The 27,183-nt window shown below is 40.4% G+C and overlaps 1 protein-coding gene across 2 annotated transcripts in view; it reads right to left on the bottom strand.

The window, feature by feature from the left end:
- inpp5a (inositol polyphosphate-5-phosphatase A) overlaps nucleotides 1–27,183 on the bottom strand; it is a 161,943-nt gene that overhangs the window by 102,893 nt on the left and 31,867 nt on the right. For both annotated transcript variants that reach the window (XM_030441809.1, XM_030441810.1), the window contains exon 2: nucleotides 9,593–9,634. In XM_030441809.1, the coding sequence (XP_030297669.1) occupies nucleotides 9,593–9,634 (42 nt within the window). The remainder of the gene's footprint in view (nucleotides 1–9,592; nucleotides 9,635–27,183) is intronic.

Raw genomic sequence — 27,183 nt, forward strand, 5'->3', positions numbered from 1 at the left:
ACTTTGTAAGGAACACTGGCTAAGGATCAGGATTTACCCAGGTGCACTTACTTTAGTTTAAACAAGAAGTTATCTTGGTTTCGGGCCTCAACTGAAGTTTTTACACTGATAATTCATACAAGTCCTGACAACTTGTAGTCCATATTTATAATGAAGAATATAAGTTGGGCTTTTTACAGTTTGCTTCATCTTCATAAACTAGGTCAAAAGCAGCACTGTGCACCAGATATGGTCTAAGAGACAGAGGGGGCTTTTGACGAAGCCTAATCAGGAGAGCATGAGTCCTATTTCATGGTTCCTATTTAGAGGTGGAAAATAATCAAAGGAATTTGGAGTTTGTGAACTGACGTCAGCAAGGATTCTTTGCTTTTCATTGTCAAACATGGTGCACTCAATAAAAAGATTCTGTAAATATATCTGGATTTTATCAAGTGAAAATGTATTAAGAGATATAACAATACATCAAAAAGGTTGTTTAATTTAATTACATCTCTATTTCAGGTAGGCCTGGGGTTTCACCAGCAAGCCAATGACCCATAACATAATTAGAGATCAGGTACTTTAAAATAAATATCAAATCAGTGAACTATCTGATGACCTTCAACTCTCTGCAATTTCCAAATCACAAGACTGGATGTGGGGATGAGACACAACCACTGGCCTGTGACGGTCCAGAGAAGTTTCCAATGCAAATTGGCTGTGGGATTGTTCAATTCTGCGTGTGCAATGCAAAACACTGTATATACCACAGCAGCAGCACAGCCGGATTCCCACTGCACCCAGTCTTGCACACGTGGAGCAAGCAAATGACCCTGCTTTGCTTATGTGTAAATGAGAGGGATATCCTGAGACAGGGTGAGAGCCCTGATACAGCATTTGATTCACTCTCATGAGGCAAGGGAATCAGAGACAAAGATTCGAAAAAGCCATTGCATGTATCACAAGCCTTACAAACAACAGAGTTGTGCTTTTTAACTAATTCTCATCTCATACGGTCCAATACAATTTAACTAAGGATGAAACCCAAGTCGGAGTCTGAAATATTTTTTGTAGCAAGTCATAAATAACTGTCCCTTTCACTCTAACTAAGCCCGATGGATGTCTGCACTCTTTCCTGTAATTTTCCGTCTCTGAAATTCATACCAGTTACATGAAGATAAAACTCAATGAGTAATACCACGAAATTTGAATCATTCTGTTATATCAGCCTTTGCATGTATGAGTAAGAGCCAACCACCAGATGTTGATATAGATGTTTCTTTATGCACTAAACCCTACACTCAGGGGTAGGTTCCTGTAAATCGTTAAGGCTACATTTTTACTTGAAGAAACACACATCCGTCTCCCGTAAAGAGACCTACAGTCGCGGACATCTTATATAGTTACTGGAATACAAATTGCTCTCACCTGCCTAGATAAAATTAACCAAGTTACGGTTACAGTTTGTCTAAACTGCTCCAAACATACAGCTTTGAAAGCATTTCAAAACACCCTCATCCTCAATCCCACGCTCGTCAAATATGGCAGCATGGTCAGAGACCTTGAGCTTAAAACTGTGACGCTCTACCTACCCCTCTAGCATCAGTTTTGCTCATGAAGGGCTGCGCAATCAATTTAGCAATAATACATAATATTCAACAACAAAACATTTAAAATAAAGCTTACTGATTATGATTTCAAGCATGATAGATAATGACTTTTGGACTGTTACTAAGGTTGTCAGACAGTAACAGTTTAGTTATATTTAGGCACAAAAAGTAGTTGGTTAGTTTTAGGCACAAAACTACTTGGTTAGATTTAGGAAAAGACTGCATGCTGCATGAGAGGGGCACTTCAAGAAGAGAGCCTAAAAGGGTACCCTACAGTATCAAACTTAGCATCTAGGCATAAGGCCACTGGCCAGGCCACTGTATTTGATGTGCTCGGAACGAGAACAAGCTGCAAAATGAGTCAGAGAGAAAGAAATCTACATGGAGTCAGGAGAGGAGAAAGACTGAGGACTGTGGCAAGGTTGGCAGTAGCTGGTGCAAACTTGTCAATGAACTGCCACCAAGGTGTGTCATACGATTAAACAATTTCATTTCCTTGAGGAACTCCCTCAAGCTGCAGACTTGATCTGCTGTGTCATTCACTGTGCCGAGTAGCTGAAGGAAACGAGATAAAACAGATACAAAACATAGAGATATATAAAGATATGTAGAAAGGGCGCAGGTACCCACAGGCATTCTTAAACAATGCCTTTTGCTGGAGTCCCACATCTATAAAAGCCAGTTGAACAGCTTTTTATTGGTTCTTTTCCGGGACGTCAGTTGTAATTAGTTTTTAAGCATAAAAACTTGACCAATGCTAGAACACACACAGTTGCTTCGGAGAAGCATGTGGCAGTTTTGGGGGCGCTGGCAACACCCGTTGCGTATTCTTAAATGTTTCCTGAATACAAGATGTGACTATATGATTAAAGTGATTCGATCTATAGGGTGTGAGAGTGAACTTTTCCTGTGTGAAACGGCTTTTGGATTCTTGCCAAGTCAAAGCAGAGGTTAAAACAATATGCTGTTTATTTTTCCAGTAAGAGACGTATAGCAGTTTGAAGATCTCTTGACTAAACAGCAGGCGACGGAGCAGAAGACACAGTGAGTGTACTGTGTGTGCAGAGGGGGGTCACGATGAGCTAGCGTAGCGTGGCTGATTGTAGTGAACTGTAGCCATCACTGCTGGTTGTTCCCAGCCGCACCAAGTTCAGAGTCTGATGCTTCTTTCCATGACGTCAGCCGGCAGCGGCTCAGAGCTGGCATGAGGCTACAGGCCTGCCTGGTTCACACAGGGGCACACCTCTCTCTCTCTCTCTCTCACAATCACACACTCTCTCACTCTCTCTCTCTCTGTGCATGCTTTTCTTCCCTCTCTTGCTCACTACACACACACACACACATTAGCAGATACAGTAAGATACCTTCCTCTAAAATGCGCAAGCTGCACAATGCAAACAGAATTCCTCAACAGCCGTGACCAGGACATGTTTCTCCACATTCTCTCTCTGTCTGAAATACACACACACACACACACACACACACACACACACACACACACACACACACACACACACACACAAGGCCATGCTCAGTGCTCTTTATAGTCAATAACTTTAGTGTTAAACAGAACACACAGGCTGGAATCACCTGGCAATCAACATGTCATGACACGCCACTGACAGTAATAAATACCAGGAGGAGGCTGAGACAAAGAATCAGTGACTTGTGGAGTAGATGGTAATTCGTACAGTCACAAATGAGGTTAAATTCCTAGTGTAATAGGGCTCTTTTAATAGATTTAGATTAGTCGATAGGAAAGCAATTATAAAAAATACTAAAACTGGAAATTGAAACTAGTTTCAAACATCAGTATCAGAGACAGTTCAGGCATATTTTCATAGCTTGGTATTGGTGAGATTAAGCCTGAGGCAATCAAGACTTTTTTTTATTCTAACTAATCCTGTTCGGCATATGGGTCCTGTCAACTGTGTTCTATCATAATCTTTAAATACCAGCAGTTTGGTAAAGATATCAACGCTGACAGCTTCTAAATTAGAGCTGGAGTTTTCTTTAACATAATTCTGTGACATTTGTCAAAAGTACGGCCTGCTGCTATTGGTTGAAAACTGCATTTGTATTTAATTATAGAGAGACTGCCCAGTCCAATCCAGTTGAACCATTCTAGCCACAACAGTTTGAGACAGAAATGTTCCACATTCCTCCATCAATTGTACAAGACATTATGGAGCTATGTTCAGACTGGCAGCCTAAATCTGTTTTTGGCATATCCAGATTCTATCCAGATTGATTTTAGTAAGTCTGGATGGGAAAAAACCCCCATATGTAATAAGATTTTTAAAAAATCATAAGCAAAACCACATTCTGAAGCTGGTTGAAATGCAATTCTAATCAGATTTCAAAGTGTGTTTTATGTTGCTCGCAGCACAACGGATGACAACAACATCATGTCCGTGGAGGGTCAAGCTGAAATAACTTGTCTGCTTCAAGACTTGAAAGCCCGATTATTTAAAGGAGTCATCACCTTGGTTTTTACATAAAAAAAAAAATCAAACAGAGAGCTTGTTCTGACACTTGTTCTGTTCTGACGCGACTTTCTCACGCGAGATTATGCGCGAGGTTTTGACCGGTCCGGATGTGCATTGTATTAATATGTAATGAGGCGCGCGTTGATTGGCCGCAGGAAGGACAGAGCCGGAATGGGGGGCGAGCCTGCATGCACACAGACTCCAAAACATAAACAGCCCCCTGTCATGGCACACACACTAAATGACGAACCTCACGGAATTCAGGTTTTTATGTACAAGCCGGAGTCGGAAACCGAACGGGAGAGTGAAGAGGCAGAGACGGTGGAAGAGACACGTTTACAGCAGGATGTCTCTGAATGGTAAATTCTTTTTTTTTCCTTCTTACTTTTCACACTCGTGTTTTACATGTAAGACCTGAGTTTTAATGCTGGCGGTCACGATGTATGGCGTGAAAATGACAGAGAAATAGGCAGATTCGGCGTGCTCACTCAGAAAGTCTGGCTGAGGACGGCTGTGAGCTGATGCTTATGCAAGTAGCCTCCTGTGGTAACGTCACCACAGGAGCAGAGTCAAAATCTCGTGCTTTAGGAATGCGCACTATTGTGCGCTATCCCTGTTCGGAAAAAAAGCCAAAGCGAAAAAAATTAGCCACTTTCAAACTCCAGCTTTTCAGGCAAGTTTCAACAGAGGTCCAACACCAATATGCATGATTTAACGAGAGAAATTGCAATTTCCGGGTGATGACTCCTTTAAAGACCAAGATGATAGATCTCCATTGGTCATGCTTCAGTAATGGGAAGCTGCGTCACCAGCAGATGCAGTGATTAATGCTTATGTTGTTACCACAACAACTCATGCAGAAAGGTTCATGTTGTCTGGATACAAAAAAATAAAATCTGATCACCTTCAAGTTAATAGTGCAGAAACTCAAACTTTCAGATCTGATTTGCCTGCGGTCTGAACAAAGCCTCAGACAAGATACAGAACAACACAGGGAAAGAGAATGCTGTCAAGCAAGTTATAGTTCCTTAATGCACAGCTATTGAGCTGTCACATACATATATTTTCTTCCCATTTCTCTGCTGGTACTTCCATTGGGGCAATATCTGTGAAAGCCTCCCCTGATAATAGTCCAGAACATCCCTTCGAATTTCAATGGCCACAACAGCAGTTAACCAGTTGGAGTGCTGAAGTAATAAGCCATTGTTCTAGACTCTCTGTGAAGCATTCCCTATGTTCCTCCATGGCTCCATATGTTAGCTACACTGTGTCAAGATTACAATCACAGAGTAATGCATAAATTATTGAGGGTACAGGACCACCAGTAACTGTAAATCTTAACAATCTGTTCATTCATCACATCTGGACTATAACCAAAAGACAACTAACACTATCTAGACTGCTTACTTACTCCTATGTGGGACAAATTCAACACTGAATCAGAATCTGACAATGGCTCATCTCATTTAGTGGTTGCTAAAGTTGGCTAGGCTAACTATCTTCCACATTCTAATGACAGCTAGTTAGTCTCCATTGCTAGCTTTCATGTTCCTAGTGGAATACAAACTTAACTGCTCAATGGGTGCTTACATATGTTGAACATCGTAAAGCATTGACTTCAAGCTAGACCTAATCTATGTATATTTTGAAGTAACAAAATCTTACTGGATTTAGGACTTTTAGGTTTTTCTTTTTTTAACTGTAAGTGTATACAAAATATGAGCTAATTTTACTTTCTGTTGAGTGAGAGTAAGCAGAAGTCATGAGGCCATCCACTAGATGTTTCAGCCCTTATTAACTAAACAACTGTTGATTTGACATGTCACTGAATGGTGACATTTAGAAGCCTTAGCTGCACATATTGGTCTGGAAATTACCAGGAAATCTAATCATGCATTCAATATTCACTTTTTAGTTATTAGTGCTGCATCACATTAAATCTGTGTGATATGTAATTAGATTATATGAGGCAATCTGTGACTCCCACGTAAAACGATCCATTACAGACCGAGCAGTCGATTGCAGACACACTAAAATAACATGGTGATCTCAAACGCTCTGTGTTCAGAGTTAGAGGTATACGTTTCATAGCCTTGCAAAAATATTTGAGAATGTGACAAACCATATTCTTGTAAATGCTTGAGGCTAAACAGAATGATGACAGTTGGGCTGTGTGTGTTTGTGTGTATGTTCAGGGTGAGTCTGGAATATTTTCCGTCACAACCAATGGACCAGAGCTTCCTGGGAATAGTAAATAAGATTGTGTGTTTTTCTCTACAGTGTTTGAGGTGTCGTTTATTGACTTGGTTTACATACAGGTCTCAACTAACCACTTTTTCCAGCTTCTTTCCAACCACTGTCGCACTATTGACACCAGTGGCAGATAGGGAAAAGAACATATCTGTTTAATGGGAAGAAGCAAATTATCATTTCATTTTTCGTGTGTGATATGTTGCCAAATGAAGGCATTAAAAGCCAACAGGAAGACAAAAAAGCTAAGCCAGGCAGTGACTCCTGAGGACTTGGACTGAGTTTGCCAGCAGTGCTCCACATTTTTGCACTGATAAGCTCCTAAACTCACATTTAGAACACTTGAAACAAACAATGTGTTTGCCCACAGAAACACATTTCCTCAAAAAACTACTACATTATGAATAAAGTGTAGCGAAACAACATCTTTAAGTAGATATCCTCACGGTCACTGTGTCCTTACCTTACTGCCACTGTATAATATACAGTAAAAAGGCCCTAAGAAGAGTCCCAACTACACTGTATAGTTATTCATTCATTCGCTAATAAGCTCACACACATATAACTGTCGAAAAAATGTTTGGATCAAGTGCAGTTATTCCAGGATACTTGTTCACAACTGGAAAACCACCGTCAGTCAAACCACTTCCTGATCCTGAGAGTGAAAATGTGTCTCCTTAACCCTTAACCTCACATCACCCTCTTCACTCGGACATGTATTTCTTTCCAACCATCTCTCTGTTGGTGCTGTGCAGCTTAGTTTAGGCGACTGTGTGGGTGTGTGTGTGTGTGTGTGTGTGTGTGCGCGTGTGTGACTGCGTGTGTGTGTGTGACTGTGTGACTGTGTGTGACTGCGTGTGTGTGACTGCGTGTGTGTAACTGCGTGTGTGTAACTGCGTGTGTGTGTGTGACTGTGTGTGTGCGTGTGTGTGACTGTGTGTGTGCGTGTGTGTGTGTGTGACTGCGTGTGTGTGACTGTGTGTGTGTGTGTGTGTGTGTGTGTGACTGCGTGTGTGTGACTGTGTGTGTCTACCTGGACGCTACCCAGGTAGGATCCTCCTTCTGTTTGGCCTGTCTTGCTGTATAGTAGAAACACTGGCGCTGCAGTACATCATCCGGCTACAGACATTCATGGCTCTAATGCTACTATCACTGACACACAAATCAATAGCGGGCTATTTAGCCTGACAGCAGTGTTGAGTAACGCTATAAGAATTGCTGAATTCCGGCCATCCTTCCTGATGGATTTGGAGATAGAGATAATCTCATTCTCCGTCTCCTCTTCTCTTTCTCTGTCAGTATGTTTCTCCTTGGGTGTCTTTCATTATATTCTTTTTTTGCTGAATTTCTTTCCGACCTTCCCTCTGTGTCATACTGTCTGTTATTCATCAGGTGCTGCCACTTCTGACTTTGACAGCAACAACAAAAACTTACTGTGTGGAGGATTTGATACTGGTGAAGTGATATCGGTGGAATAATGTTACGATTAGTTTTACATTCTGTGTGAGAAAATATAAACTCTTATAAAACTGCAGCTGCTGTGTGTAAGTTTCCCTTTTTCAAAAAGCAAGGACACATTTATGGAAAGGTCTAGAGTCTAGAGTCCTGATTAACTGTTAGCAATTCAAGATATATTCCCCTTAATTTACCATGAGGGAGGATAAATCATGCCTTTCCTGCACTTTGGACTTGCTATCTTAAGCAAGCTAGGTGAGCCTAGCTAGTTTTCATTCAGTTGAGCTATATGGCTTACATGCTGATGTTATCAATGATTCCTATTATGAGTTTCCTTCTGTACATGTGAATTTAACACCTGCTGAGTCATCGGCATCTCCCCCAGACTCAGTGTTGTGTTAAGCTGGCTTTAGCTGTTGCTTTTTTTCCCCCTGCTTCTAAAGCTCACAGCGACATGTAGTCCTGCAAGGTCAGCACCGTGTATAATGCTCAATCATTCGAATCGTCAAAAAAAAAGTATTTAACGTACAAATTCAGAGAGTAATGAACACAGTTTCAAATCACAGATGGTACAAAAATAACAGCTAACAACATCTGTACAGTGGTATAACTTTTTTTTATTTTCTAATCACTAAGATATTGTATTATTCAATTTAATGAAATGAACTTTGCTTATTTAACAGGCACGTCACACATTAGAATACAATGGCTCAAATTTGTCTTTACATCCAGTATTGACAAACTATCTGCCAAAGTTAGCCTGCCAACCAGCTAGCCCTGCACCTGAACACCTCCTTCTTCTAGCTGTAAAGCTCCTGTGTCCACCATGTTAATACTGGCATTCCAGCTAGCTGCACTGCTAACTGAGCTAAGAAGCTAACAGTAGCCACAGTCACGGATGCTTAAACAGAATACAGTTACCAGCAGTTCGGTGTTACTCTGGTTATTTGCTACCCCTAGCTGTTAGCAGTATGAATTAAACAGGTGGCCAATCCTTAAATATTCTACCTTTAACTGTTTAAAATGTTTCGTAGGATGTATTTAATTCCTAAATTCACCTTTTGGTTATAATAGCAAAACTATCTGTGTGTCGCTCCCCACCTTTTCTCTCTGTCACTTTCAGCAGTTACAAGTTCTAGCTGCCTCACTTCCCTTACCACAGTGGAAAGAGTTGTGGTTAGACAGGGGTTCCTATGTAGATGAAAAGGTAAGATTTGAAACATGACGGAGCTTGAGCTGTTACTTTCTGAAAAAACACTGTGTTTAGAGGGGTGAGAATGCGGTGAAAAGATCACAGCAGCTTATTCCAACATTAGTCTGCTGGACTCGTTTTCTATGAATACTAAAAAAAGATTAGTTGAATATGAAAAGGTTGAAGGCAGAATCAGATTTAGATGTTTACTTTGAAAAAAAAAAGACACTGATGCTATAGGAAGCACATGCCTTCACTTGACCTAATCGACAGTGCCTCAACTGAAAAAGATAATCACGTGGCCTAGCCTCAAGGTTTGTGGTCACGGTCCCATGACAGCACTAGAAGCTATAGAAAGCACATAACAGGACTACTGTGACAGTAGCACATCCACTGTACTACTACTGCAGCTGGGAAAGGGTGAGAGGATGCTAAAAATATGTTGCAATTAATTACATATATTTTAAATTATTCTTATTTAGACAACTTATGACATGTCAAAAGTGATAACCAGTAATCATATAATGAACATACAAGGTTTGTGTCTGACCCCCACAGTAAGATAAAACTTGACTTGACATCGCTATGTATTTGAGTTTGGATACTGTATGGCTTACCTGGTAAAACTCCCGCAGCCATGTTTTCTGTAGATTTTCAGGCTGGAAAGAGAGAGAAAAAAGACCAGATATTAGTGACTTTACTAAGTATTTTTCTGACTTAATCACAGATCCAGTGTGGTTCAATGTGTGTGCATCAACTTGTTTCAATTGGGAGATAGGTTGCGCTGGATTACGCAATTTCAGATTTCTCTTGATCAACAGCAAACACAGTGGTGCATTAGTAAGACATGACAAACAACTTCTACAGACAGGAAATTGCTTTCTTCCAATTGCAGTATCTTTCTCTCAGGGTCTCTCAGAATCATGGTCTCCAGGGCATCAACAAGACTTCCCTCATCTTTCTTCCTCTCACCTTCCTTTGCTCTGCCTGTATCTGTCATTCCTCCCTCTCTCTACTCCACTTTAAAAGGCTATTCCCAGACCTGGACTCCATTTAGTTTGTGCAGTGGAAACAGAGACAGGGCCCCAGGCGGTCTACCATTTAAGGAGAGATCTCCCTATGTCGATAACTAGGTCTGATGAACAGCTCTTGCGTGTTTGTGTGTATGTGTGTATGTTGGAGAGTTTGTCCTAACAAGACGGGTCTATAATAAGAATACACATGGGATCCGCAGGCTCTGTTGGTATCTGTAACAAAGCCCTAATATATTACACAAGTAGGTGCAGTATCCTTGGATAGCATCAGGGCACAAAGCACTACAAATATGTTATTGCCATGACAACTCTATCTAAAATATTTTCCTCTGTCCAAATGGTTCAAATGCATGCAATGGCATTTGTCATTTGATGTTAAAGTAGCCCAAGACATATGTGTGCTCAACTGTATATTATGAGTATTAAGGTTCACAATCACCTCTTTAAATAAAAAATAATCTGAAGCGTTAATACTCGTGAATATATCACTAACAAAACTTGTTAACCAGTGTGCACATGTTTCTTTGCTTTTCATGGAAATCTCTCAAAATTAAAGTAAAATTTGTGGGTGAATTGTCCCAGGATATGTCATAGGTTGTTTGCAGAAATGTCAGGGTGAAGAGATAGTGTAACAAAGTAACTGCACACCTTAATTAACTAATTACAAATGAGGATTTGGTCTTAATTACATGACTGGAATCAGGGGAAACAGCTAGCCTAGCTCCCTCTATAGCACACTGTTTAATATAATATGATTGAACAATGAGTTGGGTAAAAATGTTGAGCCTCATCATCTGGTAGTAAAATACTGAGACCAAGAGCATCAGTACTTGTCGATCTGGTTATGAGACTCAACAATCAACTCTCTTACTCCAGGAAGTTACATTTTGGTGCTTTAGGATTGGCGCAAATCTAAAGACTAGTTACCTTAAATACTGTTTCCAACAATTCACTGAGATCTTGAACTGACTGAACACTCTTGAAAATCCTTAACTGGTCAGCAACCACTGGAGTTCTGGTTGAAGACGACCGACTGATTCCAGCAAGAATGCCAATTGTCACACCATTTATCTAAAGGCTGAAAAAAATATATATCATACTGCAATTATTTTAAGAGATATTGCAGTTGGAATATGAGTCACCTTTTTGCTGTACGGATAATATCATTTGTTGGCTCTATCATGACAAATGGCAGCAACAAGAAGTGAGAATCATTTACATTTTATCTACCGACTGTTAACACCGCCTTAGCCAGACTGAAACAGAGCCAGTGTTTCTTGTTCCAATCATGGGTCACGCCCTAGTCGGATAGGAGAGGACTAAATGTACTTCAGAAAATGAAAGATTCTTTTATCATCAAGGTAGGAACTGACTGCAGAACTTTCCACGGATAAACTATAACAATGCATTTATCTAGCTCCTGCCTGATATATACTGACATTTCTAGGGGCACCTAAATGTCTCAAGACAGAGCAAGTGTGTGTGTGTGTGTGTGTGTGTGTGCACCATCATCCCAGCCTCAGCCAGATGAGACAGAGCATAGGTCTATATAAGGACATAAGCACTGGACCTTGTCATTAGTCACATGGATGGAGGAAGAGAAAAAGAGAGTGAGACGGAGACGGGCAGACAGAGGAACAGAAAGGTTCAGACCAGAGAGTTGCCACCTGACCATCCTGGTAGTACTGCAAAAAGCCACATATAGTAGAGTCATAAGTTTACACTAAAAGGTGCAGGTTGATGCTGTTTACAGTTAGGTGTGTGCCTCACAGGGATGCTTGGTTTGGTGGCTTATCGGCAAATGTTGCACAAAAACTACCTTTAAAATATGTCCGTGTGTGTGTCAAGTTTTAATACTGAAATTAGGGACCCCAGTGATAGTACCATCACGTAAAATGACAACCCTTGGATAAATAATCCAGATATTTTTAGCTCTTTCTATCAGTCCTTTTGTCCCAAGACCATTGTTGGCTGAGCTCTCTGCAAATTCAAAGGTTTCAGGTGTATTGCACTCAATCACAAACACTCTGCAGCACAAAGTGTACTTTGAATGAAAAAACGCAGCAGACACGAACTTGACTGAGAGATGTCTGTGGTAATGAGGCAATAAAACCATACTGTTGACAGTTTTACTAACAAATCTTTAAGTATTTCATCTGGGGAATATGTGTCCTAGAACAACTCGACATGGAGCAGAGGATGGAAAAAAAAACAGCTTGGTCGTGGTGAAATTTATCCAGAGCTTTCTAGAGTGCTCAGATTTAGGCTGCCCCATCTCTGATGTGATGGTTCAGGGGAACAGATGTTGGCCTTGCCAGGGTGGCTCTGAGGAGCTCCGGCAAGCCCACGGAGGCCTAGGCCCTGGAGAGAAAGTGGGCTAATAGCAGAAGGGATGGGAGGACAACCAAGTCTATATATGTAGCCACGGCACTCTGCCACCCGCCCTCAGCTTATCAGAAGTTAATTTGCAGTTAATTAGAAAGTGGGGCTATACTGGCAGAGAGGTAAAAATAAACCTGTACCCTCCCCAGTCTCTCCTCCACGCACACCTCCTCTTCCTCCGCTGGATCTTTCACTCGCTTAGTTCTCTCCACCTCCTCTGTTTTCGCAGTCGATGGCCTACTTTTGAGACAGCGTGGGGAACTAAGAGACTCTGCTTTGGTTTTTAACAGAAAACTATTTTAAATCCCTGCTGTTAAAAAGGGTAAATCTGAGGGGTCCTTGCACTGTTGATCTTTAAAGACTTGCATTGCATTTGCAACAGTGGTAAATACTGGACAGAAATCTGACTTTCAATATGACAATATGCATATACTCTTTTCAGTTACATCTGGCAATAAAGCATAAGAACGTTCAGCATATAAACTCCTCTTTTCATAAGAACATCACATCACTTTCTTTGAGTAATGAATGTGGGTTGACTGTCTTGGAGCAAGATATTTGCCCATTGCAAATGCCCAATCTTTGAATTTAACAAATAAAATGCAAAGCACTGTTGCTTGGCATGATGGTCAAAATTTGGTTTCACACTGAGCAGAAGTACAATCGGAAACTCTACAATGTGAATGACCTTGGATGGATATTTCAAAGTATCAATGTTTTTGCAGGCAACTAATTGCAGCGGATAGGTCCTCATCATTTACTATCATAAATGAAAAAGAAAAGCAGCCGGAAAATATTTGGCTATCTTTGTTTATTGAAAAATTATTTAAATTATTTTTGGTTTGATCAACTCCTTTCAAATTAATCAAATAGTCAAGGGGTGCCCAGGGCCAAAACTAAACATTAATAGTAGGAAGAGGCCAAATCCAGACACTGATTGCATTGTTTTGTTAAGAAGAAGTTTGCTGAATTTACCAACTTCCCGTGTCACGCCGTCTGCCATCCTCAGATAATGAAATAGTATTGCTCGATTTGCTAGAAACATCCGGCAGACCAAATCTAACCTCATTGTAGCTGTCAAGGTCACAGACCCTCTTTGTGAACATTAAAAAAAAAAAAAAAGAAAATTATCGTAACTACATTCTGTGACATTAATAGTTTCCGAACATACGTTTCTGTGCAAGAAAAAATGAAAGTACCTGTATGACTGAACACCAATGTGTATGTGAGAAAGGATCCATTTTTTGTGATTTGAGTGAACTGACTGTAACCTAAACCACAAAATGAGGCTGCAACAGAAAACCATGTGCTGTCTTCTTCAATCAGGACTCTAGATTGTACTCATTTGCAAAAATTTAATTCCAGTGTAATGTGTGGCGGCATCTCTTTAATAAGCAGCAGGAAGTGATGAATTAACTTGTCTGCATGTATTTTGAGTTGATACAAGTTATGTATGCGTCTCTGCTGGACTAAAACAGTAATATGAAGCTCTACGAGTTGAACAGAGGTCACAACCTTCAGGCTGCCATAGAGCCTCAGAGGTCGTAACCTGAAGTCTACATGCTTTGCTTTCTCTTTTGGCTCCTTAGTGAGGCATTCTTTGGCTAACAGTGTAGTAGCATTCCACAGCTCTAGTCTCAGTATTACAGCAGAATGTTTAAACTGAGGCTGGTAGGGAAATGACGTCAAGGCCTGTCCTGTTAAAGACCCCTGTGGCGATCTGCTGGGAACACATGGCCACCACATGAGTTTCCTCCATCTACCCCTCATAGTCCTGAGTAATCCTCTTCATGCTGTTTTATCTTGGCCGCAATCTCTACTATAATATTAATATTTTCATTAGGTTTTTACTGATCTCTAAATTTGTCCATCCTCCCATCTCCGCTGGCTGTTATTTTGCTTCATCTTTCCCAACAACTGCGCTATTATTCCATTCCCAGCAAGCCTGCCCAGAACTCACCAATTCAGACCAGACTGGCATGGGGTAGGAGAAATATAGCAAAAAAACAACAACTTTGCTCTGCAGCACGCAACCTCCATAATTGAAAAGAAGAGAGTGGAGACGAGGAGTCTTAAAAAAGCAACGGTTGCTTGGTTACACCTGGCACTAATACCAGACATACACAGGTCTACCACAGAAAAAAAGCTGTGTATGAGGTACAACCTAAACGGCAAACGCAGTACAGCTATAATGCACTTCTCCATCTGTGACGTACAAACAAGTGGACCTTGCTCTATGGCAAACCAGAAACGACTGAGTATATAACAACCTCCTGCATGTGTTAAAGTATCCTTGAAGGAAAAATGTCGATATACGAGATATATGCGCGAGTGGCTCAAGGTGGATGCTATTATGTGGAGCACCTGCATACTGGTTTGAGTGACGTGGGCTGATGAAGACGGTTTCTGAATGGAAGCTGCTGAAGGCTCAAATTCTGTGCCATCATTCATTACTACACCAAAAATAACAACAAGGAGGAAAACATTCAATATATGGACAATATTCACTTTTCAGACCTGAAAGCACCATTCATATCAAATACTGCAATGAGTAGCGCTAAACTTTTGCTGAACCTTTGGAAATAGATGTAGAAAGTTTTGCATGGCCCTGGAGGAGCTTTGTCAAGTTTGTGGAAATAAATCCTAATGATGTCATCGGGGGTTTAGTCAGTTTGAGCCTGGAGACAACAGATTCACAACAGAAAGAATGCCTTACAAGCTGGGAGCACAGAGTTGGAAATACGTGGGCACTGACGAGGCAGGGAGAGAGTAATAACGAATGTTTAAGATCAGGTGTTTCTGGATCCTTCATATTCTTGTTACTAGGGATTAAACATCAGTGCTTTGATTCCATTTTTGAAAGTGTTTCTTGTCAGTTCCACAACTTTGCAATATACACCAGAATTACCCTTTGCAGTCAAGACAACACATGTTGCACATGATCAGCTCTTAAATCATAACCTTAACATCTGTCCAGTCCAACCTGGCTTAGCCAGCTGTGCTTGCTGTGCTACACCCATGTACAGTAGCAGGAAGTGACTTTCTTCCAAGTCAGTTATGCAAGTAGACCTGTAAAAGTGCTTTCCTTAGCTCCAAAAACTTCTGATTTCAAAACACTTAAATGTCAAGCTTTGAAAGTCAGCACAGTCATACTCGACTCACCCCCTTAACATCCTCTTCCTTTTATTTGCAGTTTGTAAGCATAAAAGACAAATATTTCTGATACACAACAATTTGATTCATCTAAGCCTAATCTTAAATGCTTACAACGGCATTCATTCATTAATTTCTTGCCCACATGGGGGCAGCACAACAGGCTATGACATATTATCAATTTATAAAGTTGGTATGAAGAACATGTTGCCCATTTACACAACTGAAAGACATGTTAGCATTACTTTAACAGGAGTTGGCATCATTAGCAGGATAAGGAGTTGTGTGTCCAGCTGAAGTCCACTATTTAGTCTCGTTATGCTTAGTTTCGCTTAGACTCTGCCAACTTATGTTGGAAATATGTGCCCATTTAGCTAATTGCTCACTTATGTTCTCCAAATAGTTGTTATTTTTTATGTGGTTTGATGCTGGGAAGGTTGCTTAGAGTGGGTTATTTGTCACAGCTATTTTCACTTAAAAAGTTACAAACACAAAAGGCTGTGGTTGGAAATGACTTTGACGTCAGTGGTGAGATTAGGAAAAAAAGAAAATTAAACTGTTAGCTCTATGCAAAACAATGAGCTAAAAGATGCTAAAACTTTGTGTGGCGTTGTTGGGAGCCAAAGAGTAGAGTGATCATTTTCTGTGCATTTATTAGTACACGGAAGACTTTGCTTCAAAACAAACAACCTTAGCTAAATGGTTAGAGCATGTAAAGTTCTGCAGTCTGTCTCACCTCATCTGAGAAACATAACATTCACACTTCAGAGCATGCCTTCAATAAGTCATTTGAATAGACTAACCATGATCTATAGGCGTAATACGAATGAATCTTTTATTTCAAATCATAACCACCTCATTTGCCATGCAAAATAAGACAATAAATCAGTGGCAGCTTTCACTACCAGGAAGGCCTGGAATGCTTGTCCAAACAACCACAGCTCACAAAAAACATCTTTACAAAGAGAATTCTTTCACGACTTTGATATTGTTCCAAGTTCAACTGAATTATAGCCATTTAGTCTTAATAACAGGATGTAATTTCCTTGTATCCAACACAAAAATAAGCTCATTAATAACAACAAAAAACTGTGATATCCCAGACAACATTCAAAATAAAAATGTTAAAATATACAGTAGAGGCAGTGGGCATGAAACAGAGGCCTTTCACGTCAACGCCTCATTTTTTTGTTCCGACCCTTGCAGCATGGCTCCTTGTCTATGGGTGTGTTGACAGACTGTTAAAAAGGAGGTTATTGGCTATCAGGGGAGCAGGCAGCTGACTAAAAATACCCTGCCTAGATGGAGGCCATTGAGGGGATCTAAGGAAGGAGAGCAGCTGGAAAATCAGCAGGGGAATCGGTTGATTGGCCGGCCATGTGTCCTTCAACAGGCTGTCACCGATGTCACTTTCACTAACAACTCTCCTTCACAGTCGCTCAGTGGAGGCCGGATGAAGCGGAGGTGTGTCCCCTCAGTGTTTTATGTAACTCCACATCAAAGAGGCTCATTATGGAATTAATTAGAGCAAATCTACTCTGAGGAAACACTAAATTAGACCTAAGCTGACTCCTGAGAGATGCCTTCATCCTTCAAGAGGATAAGGTATGGAGGCATCAGTATGCTTCAAACAAAGTGCCCGTCAGATCATATAATAGCGCTTAAAAGCCCCCTTGGCTCCTGTCTTTTAAATGTTAGACTCATTGGCGTTGGTATCCCACGTTTTTTTTTTGTTTTACTTTGAGAAATAAGACAACTTGACAAGCTCACCCACTTGTGTGAAGGTGAAAAACATGAAGGAGTTAAGCTTCTCTTTTAAGTTCTTTTTCTTCCCAATGGATGATGCCATCAACCATTGCTGATAGTTGATAGTGTCTGACCACTGAGCTGTGTCCCATCATTATATCAGGAAGACCTCCCCTCGAGAGCACAGAAAAGTGTAACTCCTCAGATTTGCCTTTGAGGCAGGAGTTGTTGTTTGTAACATGCTGGAGAGAAAATGCATAAGTAACATCTCAATGTCCTGTTTATTATTTTCTTATTAAACCTGTCCAGTTAGGCGACCCAGGATTCCTGGTTACACAGGTGGTTACATTTGTGTATCATTTCTGTGCATCGCTGTTAGTGTGTTTCTCTCAATCGTGCCATTGGTATTTGCATTTTATCAGCTTTGCTTCCTCAGTGTAGGAAGCTGGCTAATTTTGTTTAAAGCTCTTTGGCTGAACACAACTAAGTTATCGACGTGTGGTGCAGAGTCGAAGCATACTTTTCAACCGCAATGGAGGAGGTATGTCTGATGCTTGACAGGCAGGGGCGGGAAAGTTGATCTGACCCCCTTTGCTGGTGATAGGAGACAGTTTTCACGACTGGGTGAGATAGTTAGAGGTTACCATCAGAGTGACAGTGATTACAGTGGTGTGCTAATGAACAACTCCAGCCTTAAGGCAACTCTGAGAGGACACACTATTGCAAATTCAGAAACACATAGTAACCTCCGACCCCACAACAACTATGTCATCATGCATCTAGGTGTGTCACTGTGGCCATCATGATATGCCAAATGTGTAGACATCATCCATCATCCTATTTCACACAACCATTTCCATCACATGTGAACATTGCCATGACAAAATGTGAAATAATATGCGCTTACAACCACTACTGTGCAATGCAAATATTATCAGATGGGTCATTGAGATAAGTAATTCTCCAGTCAGTTGCAATCAAACCTCCATTACTGTGCAACAACACAGAGGTGACCAATCATGCCAGTTTGAATGATACATTTCAGCATTAACAGCTGCTTTTCATTCAGCAGCAGATTAAATCTGTCAGTGACCACTACCTGAGTGCTGTTGCAAGTTTTACCTCAAGGTATTTTTTATTTAGTTAGTAACCACAACTAAATAAGGACAATATAATGTTTGTTTCGGTTTCTTTGCACTTTAATGTTCGTCCGCTCATTCTCTTGTGTTTCTCTGGCAAGCTTTCTGGCTCTTATGAGCTCTTCGGCCGTTTTCCTGCCTTTGACCCAAAGCATGCTGGAACAGATGGTTCCAGCACAACTCAGCCCTGAACAGAAAGAAGCAAGTGTTGGAGTTGTTATGTCTCGTGTTTGTATGTAAGTTAGTAAGTTAAAGGAGTCATCACCCGGAAATCGCAATTTCTCTCGTTAAATCATGCATATTGGTGTTGGACCTCTGTTGAAACTTGCCTGAAAAGCTGGAGTTTGAAAGTGGCTTATTTTTTTCGCTTTGGCTCTTTTTCCGAACAGGAATAGCGCACAATAGTGCGCATTCCTAAAGCACGAGATTTTGACTCTGCTCCTGTGGTGACGTTACCACAGGAGGCTACTTGCATAAGCATCGGCTCACAGCCGTCCTCAGCCAGACTTTGAGTGAGCACGCCGAATCTGCCTATTTCTCTGTCATTTTCACGCCATACATCGTGACCGCCTGCATTAAAACTCAGGTCTTACATGTAAAACACGAGTGTGAAAAGTAAGAAGGAAAAAAAAAGAATTTACCATTCAGAGACATCCTGCTGTAAACGTGTCTCTTCCACCGTCTCTGCCTCTTCACTCTCCCGTTCGGTTTCCGACTCCTGCTCGTACATAAATGCCTGAATTACGTAAGGTTCGTCATTTAGTGTGTGCGCCATGACAGGGGGCTGTTTATGTTTTGGAGTCTGTGTGTGCATGCAGGCTCGCCCCCCATTCCGGCTCTGTCATTACATATTAATACAATGCACATCCGGACCGGTCAAAACCTCGCACATAATCTCGCGTGAGAAAGTCGCGGTAAGAAAAAGTGTCAGAACAAACTCTATGTTTGATTTTTTTTTTTTCTTTTTTTTTTCTAATAAGTTTTAAGAATTGATCCAAAGCGATCCAAGAGGGACTGGATATGTAAAAAACCAGGTGATGACTCCTTTAAAGAATGCGTCCTATTTTAACTGCTTTATGTGATCAATAAAGAAAGAGAAACTGGCAGACAGAATAAGCATGTGGTGAACCTAAACAGCATGGTAGCTGCAGGGTGTGTGTAGCAGTGGAATAGTAAAAAATAAAAAGCAGTATTCATACAAATGTATGCACACACACACCTCTTTTAATGTGAATCAACTCTGCAAATCAGCTGGGATTTGTGTAGATGAGGTGTCATCAGAAAACAGGAAATGACAACACTCAGAGAAACCGCAGTTGTGTTAGCTTGAAAGCCTTTTCCTTGCTGCACAAGGCTGCAGCACACTCTCATAATACATTTGACAGCTCACACACCTCCTCGCTAGATGGATACAGTATATGTACAGGATGACGCTGTACAGTTAAGTTAATACTGCAGTGCATCAGCAGTGCAGCACAGACTAAAGCCTTGGTCTGTCAAGAATGATTTCACCATGCATTTCTGGAGAAATTTCTTAAGAACACTAATGTTTTTCACTGTAAAATCTACTAAAGATGTCTACATTGTGCAATACACACTAGGCCCAAGGACAGCCCAGCAACCAACAGAGCTTTGCTACTATCTGAACAGTGCGAGCTCTCCCACTCACACCTCTGCCATGTGTTACTCAACACAAACAGCAAACTCCTTTTAACAATATGATGCACACTGCTACTGTACTGTAGCCAATACCCCTTTAGTGAGAAGTCATGAACCAGAACCCTCAACATGTGGCAATGTCCTCACTCAATGTAGTTTGGGACTTAAAACGTTTCCGTTAAGTATCAAATTAAATCAAATTATCTATCAAAATTGCAGACAATTAATTTCATAAGCTGTACCATGTTCCTTTGAAAGTCAAGTGTGAACCATTTACCCTTGTGTAGAGTTATAAGGCAATAACCTTAAAATGCAATAAAGTGCATGCATCTTGCATGTTATTTTACCTCATGCTTCATTCATTTCATCATCGTATATATGCTTTACTATGAACTGAGGTTGCTATAAAGATGAAAACATAACATGAAACTCTACAACTACAGACAACTGCGTAGTTACATTACAATTCTCCTTCATCCTCGTAGCTTAGAATCAAAATGTGCCAAACCCCTGGCCTTCAGAGTTAAAGGTGTTGGCTTCAGGGCATCATTATCACTCAAATCATGTAGCTTGGTAAAAAACAGTTTACATACAGCATGTTACTCTCACAACTGCTGGGATGCAAACTACAATAAAACTTGGCATCACCTAGATGCTGTGAAAAATAATAAATGCAGCCTTACATACTGAAGAAAACACTGATTTTGAAAGTGATAAAACATTTGATTTGCAATTGTATCTTGTCTCAGCCAAATACAGTGTGTGTGTGTGTGTGTTTGTTTGTGTGTGTGTGTGTGTGTGTGTGTGTGTGTGTGTGTGTGTGTGTGTGTGTGTGTGTGTGTGTGTGTGTGTGTGTGTTTAAAGGTCAGGCACGTGCAGCACTCAACAAAAACCGGGACATGTCTCCACAAGACGCCTAAAAATAAATCAACTGGAGGTTCATCAAGCCCTTGGGGGTTGTCAAGAAGCCACAATCCCAAAGTGTTACACTCAAGATCTATCTTTTAAACTATCATATGCTCACCTATATTACAGTTTGTATTTTAATGGGGAAAAAGGCTGTGGTCTCATTGGATTTATGATCATAATCAATTTCATGGGGCGGCTGTAGCTCAGCAGGTAGAGCAGGTCGGCAAGTGATCGGAAGGTTGCTGGTTCAAACCCCGGCTACCCCGGGCTGAGCTGAGCTGCATGCTGAAGTGTCCTTGAGCAAGATACTGAACCCCAAATTGCTCCTGAGGGCCCTGCAATGAGCTGGCGACTTGGCCAGGGTGTACCCTGCCTTCGCCCGGAGACAGTTGGGATTGGCTCCGACAACAAACCCCTTGAAAAAAGGGATAAAGCGGTTACAGAAGATGACATGACAATCAATTTCAATTAAATAATTGGCCAGTTTTCACACAGGAAAAGTATGCTCAGCAGGTTTTTTGCCAGTGATGGTGTCTGTTTCAAAATTCACACATGTGAACCTTGTGAAGCTGACAACCAGGCACAACAATTCACTGAATTCACCATTCAAAATATCATCAGTGTCAGGCTCTAAAGGGGAACTCCACTAATTTCACACATCACCTCTTTTCAGGTGTTGGTTAGTGCTACAGCCTATTTGAAACACACTGTATGTAGCCTTTCGTGGCTGAAAAAAGACTGATAAATTGCTGTGTGTTGTCACTTGAGTCAGTTGAGTCAGTTGGGGCTGAGGACTTCTGAAGAAGAATAAAATATGGGGGTGTGATTTCGATTTTTTTTTTTTTTTTTTTGCTTTCCAAAAATGTTACAGTAATACAATGCTAAATGCTAAACCACCCCAATAAAGACAGAAGAGAGACCCAGGATTGGAGTCATGCTATTCCAGTTTGGGTTTAAGGATGCTCTTGGCTAATGTCAAGCACAGGTAAATTAAATGGACATTTGGGTCTCAGGCTGGCCAGGCAACAGAAAATCAGAGACCGTCATTCCAATCTTAACTACAACAGCCTGGAACCAACTGTTGCACTCGACTTTTAATATGAGGATCCAGACCATCTTATCACTGCTATGCAAAATCGAAAAATGCACTACATGTTTATAGATATATGTATATAAATTACTGTATATACAGTTTGTATTCTGTGTTTGTGTAGCATGGACTTTTTAAAGTTTTTATTTCATTACACAACCCTGCATTGCATCATGACATATTACCTTGAACGTTTAATTACCCTCCTATTAAAAACACTGTATGTCCTCAGGATACTAACTAGGCTAGACAACTGGATACTAACAGCTATGTGTAGGAATCAGTTTCGCTTGTCGTCGCTACAAAGACATTACATTTTACCATTTTAGTCAAGTTTAGCTCTTTCCACAATGATCTTAATAACACAAGGGAAACAATGAATCACCACATCTGTCCTGCCTACAACAGATGTGGGACAGAATAACAGAGAAATTCTGTGAACCACCACAGGGAAAAAGGGAGTGCCTGGTGTTGCAGATGCCTCCAAGACTCACCACACTGTAATTATGAGTCACAAATCAAGCAAAGATAAAGACTATCAATACATTGATCCACACCAAGTCCTCTTCTGATTCAACTGCTTTTGATTAAAGAACTCAACTCTGCTTACTTATCTCTACATTTCATTAGGGCTAAAGGTTAACTGTGTTTTAGAACAATACCTTCCTATCTAAATATATATTGCATAAGTTCATGTCTTGACTTACTTAATCTTGGGCGGTGTCCTGTACGGCTTTTTAAGGGCTTCATAAAAAAATAAAAACACTGTTCGTCATAGAGATAAGAAGCTTTTTCCCATCTGCAATTTTTCAATCATTGCAAAGACTGCTTGCCGAAGACTAGGTAGTCCTTGTCTAGATTAGGTTACAAGCTTATCCTGAGGAAACAAGGAATGGTATGCCAAAATCAATTCTGTTGTGTACTTTTATTGCTATAGTTAAATTGCGAGACAACTTGGTGCCTATTCTGCGTTTAGAGCAAAGGTTACAGTTGCAGCTTTAAGTAGATTACATCATTCTTTAGCTACTACAGAACTTTCACAAGAAGAGACAGTGGAAATAAAAGCAGACCGAATGACATCACGGGAATTTTTTAAGATGTGGAAATGTAATCATTTCCCAATATTTGTTTGACTTTTTAGACCTGTACATTGAATGATTATGAAAAATCATATAGTAACTTAACTTTTTTTTTTACCAAATTAGGTCAAATTAATCCATATATTTCCAGAATAACAAATAGCAAATTGATTAATCTTTTGATAAATATGGCTCTAACTGCAGGTCAAATACCCACATCAGCTGGCCCACTGAGATGAAGTGATGGAGTGCAGAGAAGTAGTTTCACACTTCCACTGAAGTAGCTCATTAACAGAGACAGTCTGGTGAGGTTAAACTTAAAAACATCCAGGTCAGATGAGCCCAACCTCTCTGTAAGAGATAAAAGATTTTACAGGCACCAGACGCTTTCCTGAAGAATTAAACATGTTCCACACTGCATCAGTAATTGAAAGATCTAATTAAATGTTGTACAGGCCTGGTTACTGTAACTGTTAGTAGAATGTCTCAAGCCCACGGTGTAAAAAGCAACGCTACCGCAGGTCATTCATTCCAACTGCTGTTAAGACTGTTCAACACCAATAACCCTGGGATGAATAAAAGTCTAAAGTCTAAAATCTAAAGTCAAAGGGCATGGAAGCATTAGGCCTTATTGGAAAATGAGAAAATGTACTTGAGCTGAGCCTTTCTACACAAACATTAACAGATTAGTACGGTAGCCACTAAGAACACAATGAGGGCTTCTTATTGTTTGGAAGAGAAAACGCATTCTATCTGAAATTTAAAGGCGATGTCAGATGCAGTGCTGAAGGTTAATCCTTGTGTTTACTTTGCTCCCGTCGGGGTAATTCAACAGAACTAACAGGGAGGGACAGAAGTCAGGTTGCACAGTAAGTCACATGATCAAGGAACCCAACAAAGAATCTATCGGCATAATATTTATGATGCACTGAATCATGCCAATGTCCATTATCCAAAATTAACTTTGTCGTCATCAACTGTTCTGTTCCCGAGAACCTTTGGGACTTTCTGAAAAGTTACACAACACAGCGGCTGCTTGGCTCGGTTATGATTCAACAACACTGACATGACTTCATAACTGAAGATGACAGGTGATTCCAATGAAGGACATTGGTCTTATTATGTAGCTTTTCACATGACAAATAGCAGGGCACACAAATCACACATGACCTGCAGGAAATTGAAGTCTGAGGAAAAGTCACCATGACACGCAAAGTTGCTGATATGAGAAGTGCTTTCATCGAATGACAGATTATGACTTGAACAATATTGATAAATAATCAAATGTAGTTTGTCAGTCTAAAACTCCACTCTCTAGGTGAATGTGAGGATTTTCTGTTTTTCTGTTTTATATTCTTGTAAACTGAATATGTATGGTCTACTGTTGCTTAAATTATGTTCTATTCAACAGCCCTTCATGGGGCTTTGATCTGTAATTTAGTCTTGGCAGATGGAGTTTGCTTAATTTGGGAAAGGGAACTATGAGAGGGTTTAAAGCTTTATAAAGTTAGTTAGTGGACCTGGAGTTAAAGTTCACCCAAAAAACGGAAATTCAGTAATTTTCTACTCATGTCGATGAAAAGTCAGGTCAAGTTTCATTGATCACATAACATTTCTGGAGCTTCACAGCAAAAAACATTACAACATACATTACAACTTAAATTACCAAGCTGCTTCTGCTTATTAATAAATGTAAGGAAAGATTCTTAGGATTCTTCTATACAGTCAATGCTGCTGCTAGGAAGTTCCATCTATGAAGTAAGACGTGAAGTAAGACCCTAAGATTATACTTTATGTCAAAAATGATGCAAACAACTCCTGCAGCATTTCATAGTTTCTCAGTTTTGGTGCTAAAATTCGCATAAAAAACTGAATTTTTAACAGACACCAACTGCAATGTCAACTTTCTCGGTTTCAACAGGTGGAATATGGTTTGCGAGTCATGATGAAATTCACTTTAAAAATAATGTTTATCACCGTACAAACCATAGCATGCAAGGACAAGACATTTTGCGTAACATTTGACAACTACTGCATGTTACAAAAAACCCTACAATACAGTATTACTGCACAGAGAGCCATTAATACAACTGAAACTCTGAAAACTGCAGGTATTGTCTACCACTGGTGAGGTGCTCGGTGCTAGGATGGCCTGAGGACATCCTGAAGGACAATTTGTTCTGCTCACACGTTCAATCTGCAAAAAGGACATACTTAGGAACATGTATACATAATTTAGCAACAGAAGAAAAAGCAAGAGAGAATTAGGCCGCCACAGATTCAACATAAAAAGCCTGCTCTACTTTCTCAAGCTTTGAAAAGTCAGTCAGATGCCTCACATCTCGAGAGGCATCTGCGCAGAAATGTTTGATGAGGATGGAGCTGGTTTTCTGAGTACTGGTTTTATGTCAGTGTGCATTTGTGTGAGGTTTGGAAGTTTGAAACTCATTCTGATATTGAATCTGAAGTTTGTATTTTGCTGTCAAGGAGTTTAATCACCCAACAAAACCAACAAAAGAGGCCCTTTTGGTGCACATTTTGAGAGCTACCAAAAGGACAAACATCACAGAAACAGCAAAAGACCAGCTTATAAAAACCGTCATTCTGGTTACATGAAAGACTGACTGTTAGGTTGTTGACACGCCGTGCTATTCACTGTTGCTTTTGGCTGAATCTGTGAATGATGTCTTCCCTTGAAAGCAACAATATTCCTCTTTACATGTTGTCTAATTTGAGCTTAGAGGTATGAGAACCGCATGTAAGAGACAAATAAATCATAACTGGTTGTTGGAAATAGAAGCTGAAGGGAACTCCCTGTTGAGTACCATAAGTCTAATTTTCAACACAATTTGATGTTTATCCATCTACATATTTTTGATGCATGTTAGCGTGTTTTGGAGATGTCTGCCTTCTCATGAATATAATGGAAGTTGATGGCTTGTCTTGCTCAAATCGCAAAAATACATTTCAAGAACTCAACAACAATGTCCCTCTCCAGAATTCCTGAACAACTTACTTGTAACTTACTTTGAAACATTTATCTGGCCCCACGGTATAAGCAAATGACAATAAATACCATTATGATCAATAATGATAAAGAACACAACTCAGTTACTTCTCATTAAGGTGTAAGGTGTTTGTTAACTGAGCTAGCACGTGTTATGCCTCTGCACTGTAACATATGCTAGTAAAGTCAGCATAGTTAGCTAGTTCCTACATGAAACTGCTCTGTGGATTATCTTGGATAACAAGGTTGCCCATTCTGGAAAGAGACATTGCTGTTGAGTTTTTCAAATGTTACCGCTTTGAGCACCACAAGCCAAGAGCCATGTGGTTCAATTATTTTTGAGAGGAAATGGACATCTCTGAAGCAGATATCTCTAAAACTCAGCAAGTTTGTACCACTGATAAGAAAGAAAATACATATTTTTGATTTTGGCCTGACCTGTCCCTTTAAAGCCAGAATTATGGACGGTGTGTGATCAGTCAGTGAGTTTATTGAAAACGAGAACAGTCATTGGCTTAGTGGAGAAAAGAGACATAATCATCCCATAATCTGTTTCTGTGAGAGAATAACATGTGATTATACGTTCATAATACTAATCCCTGTTGGCAGTGTCAGTGCGCAGCGTGACTGATTTGCCAAAGCCGTGTACCTGAGCCGATCAGCCTTGATCATGGCGGTAAAAGAGGTGAATGTGAACTACAATCTTGCAAGGAGGCAACAGGAAATGGTTAAGAGTAGGAGGAGGGAGAGACAACACACTGTCTGTAGTACAAGTTGTGCTTCCTTCAGGTGGCGGCACATACCCCTCTACTTCCTGCACAAGAATCGCACTATTCTAGTGATCCTGTACTATTGCTCTGCTTCTGCCTCTCCTGGGGTCATCAGATCATCTCGGCATCATCAGTCTCCCAGATGTTTTTTCTTGTCCCTGTCCTGTTGTCCTCTGCCCCTTTGGTCCCACCCCCCCTCCTTTCTTTTTTTGTCTTTCCCTCTTGCTGCTGTCTATTCTT

This window comes from Sparus aurata, chromosome 15 (assembly GCF_900880675.1).
Source record: "Sparus aurata chromosome 15, fSpaAur1.1, whole genome shotgun sequence".
Classification (NCBI taxonomy): domain Eukaryota; kingdom Metazoa; phylum Chordata; class Actinopteri; order Spariformes; family Sparidae; genus Sparus; species Sparus aurata.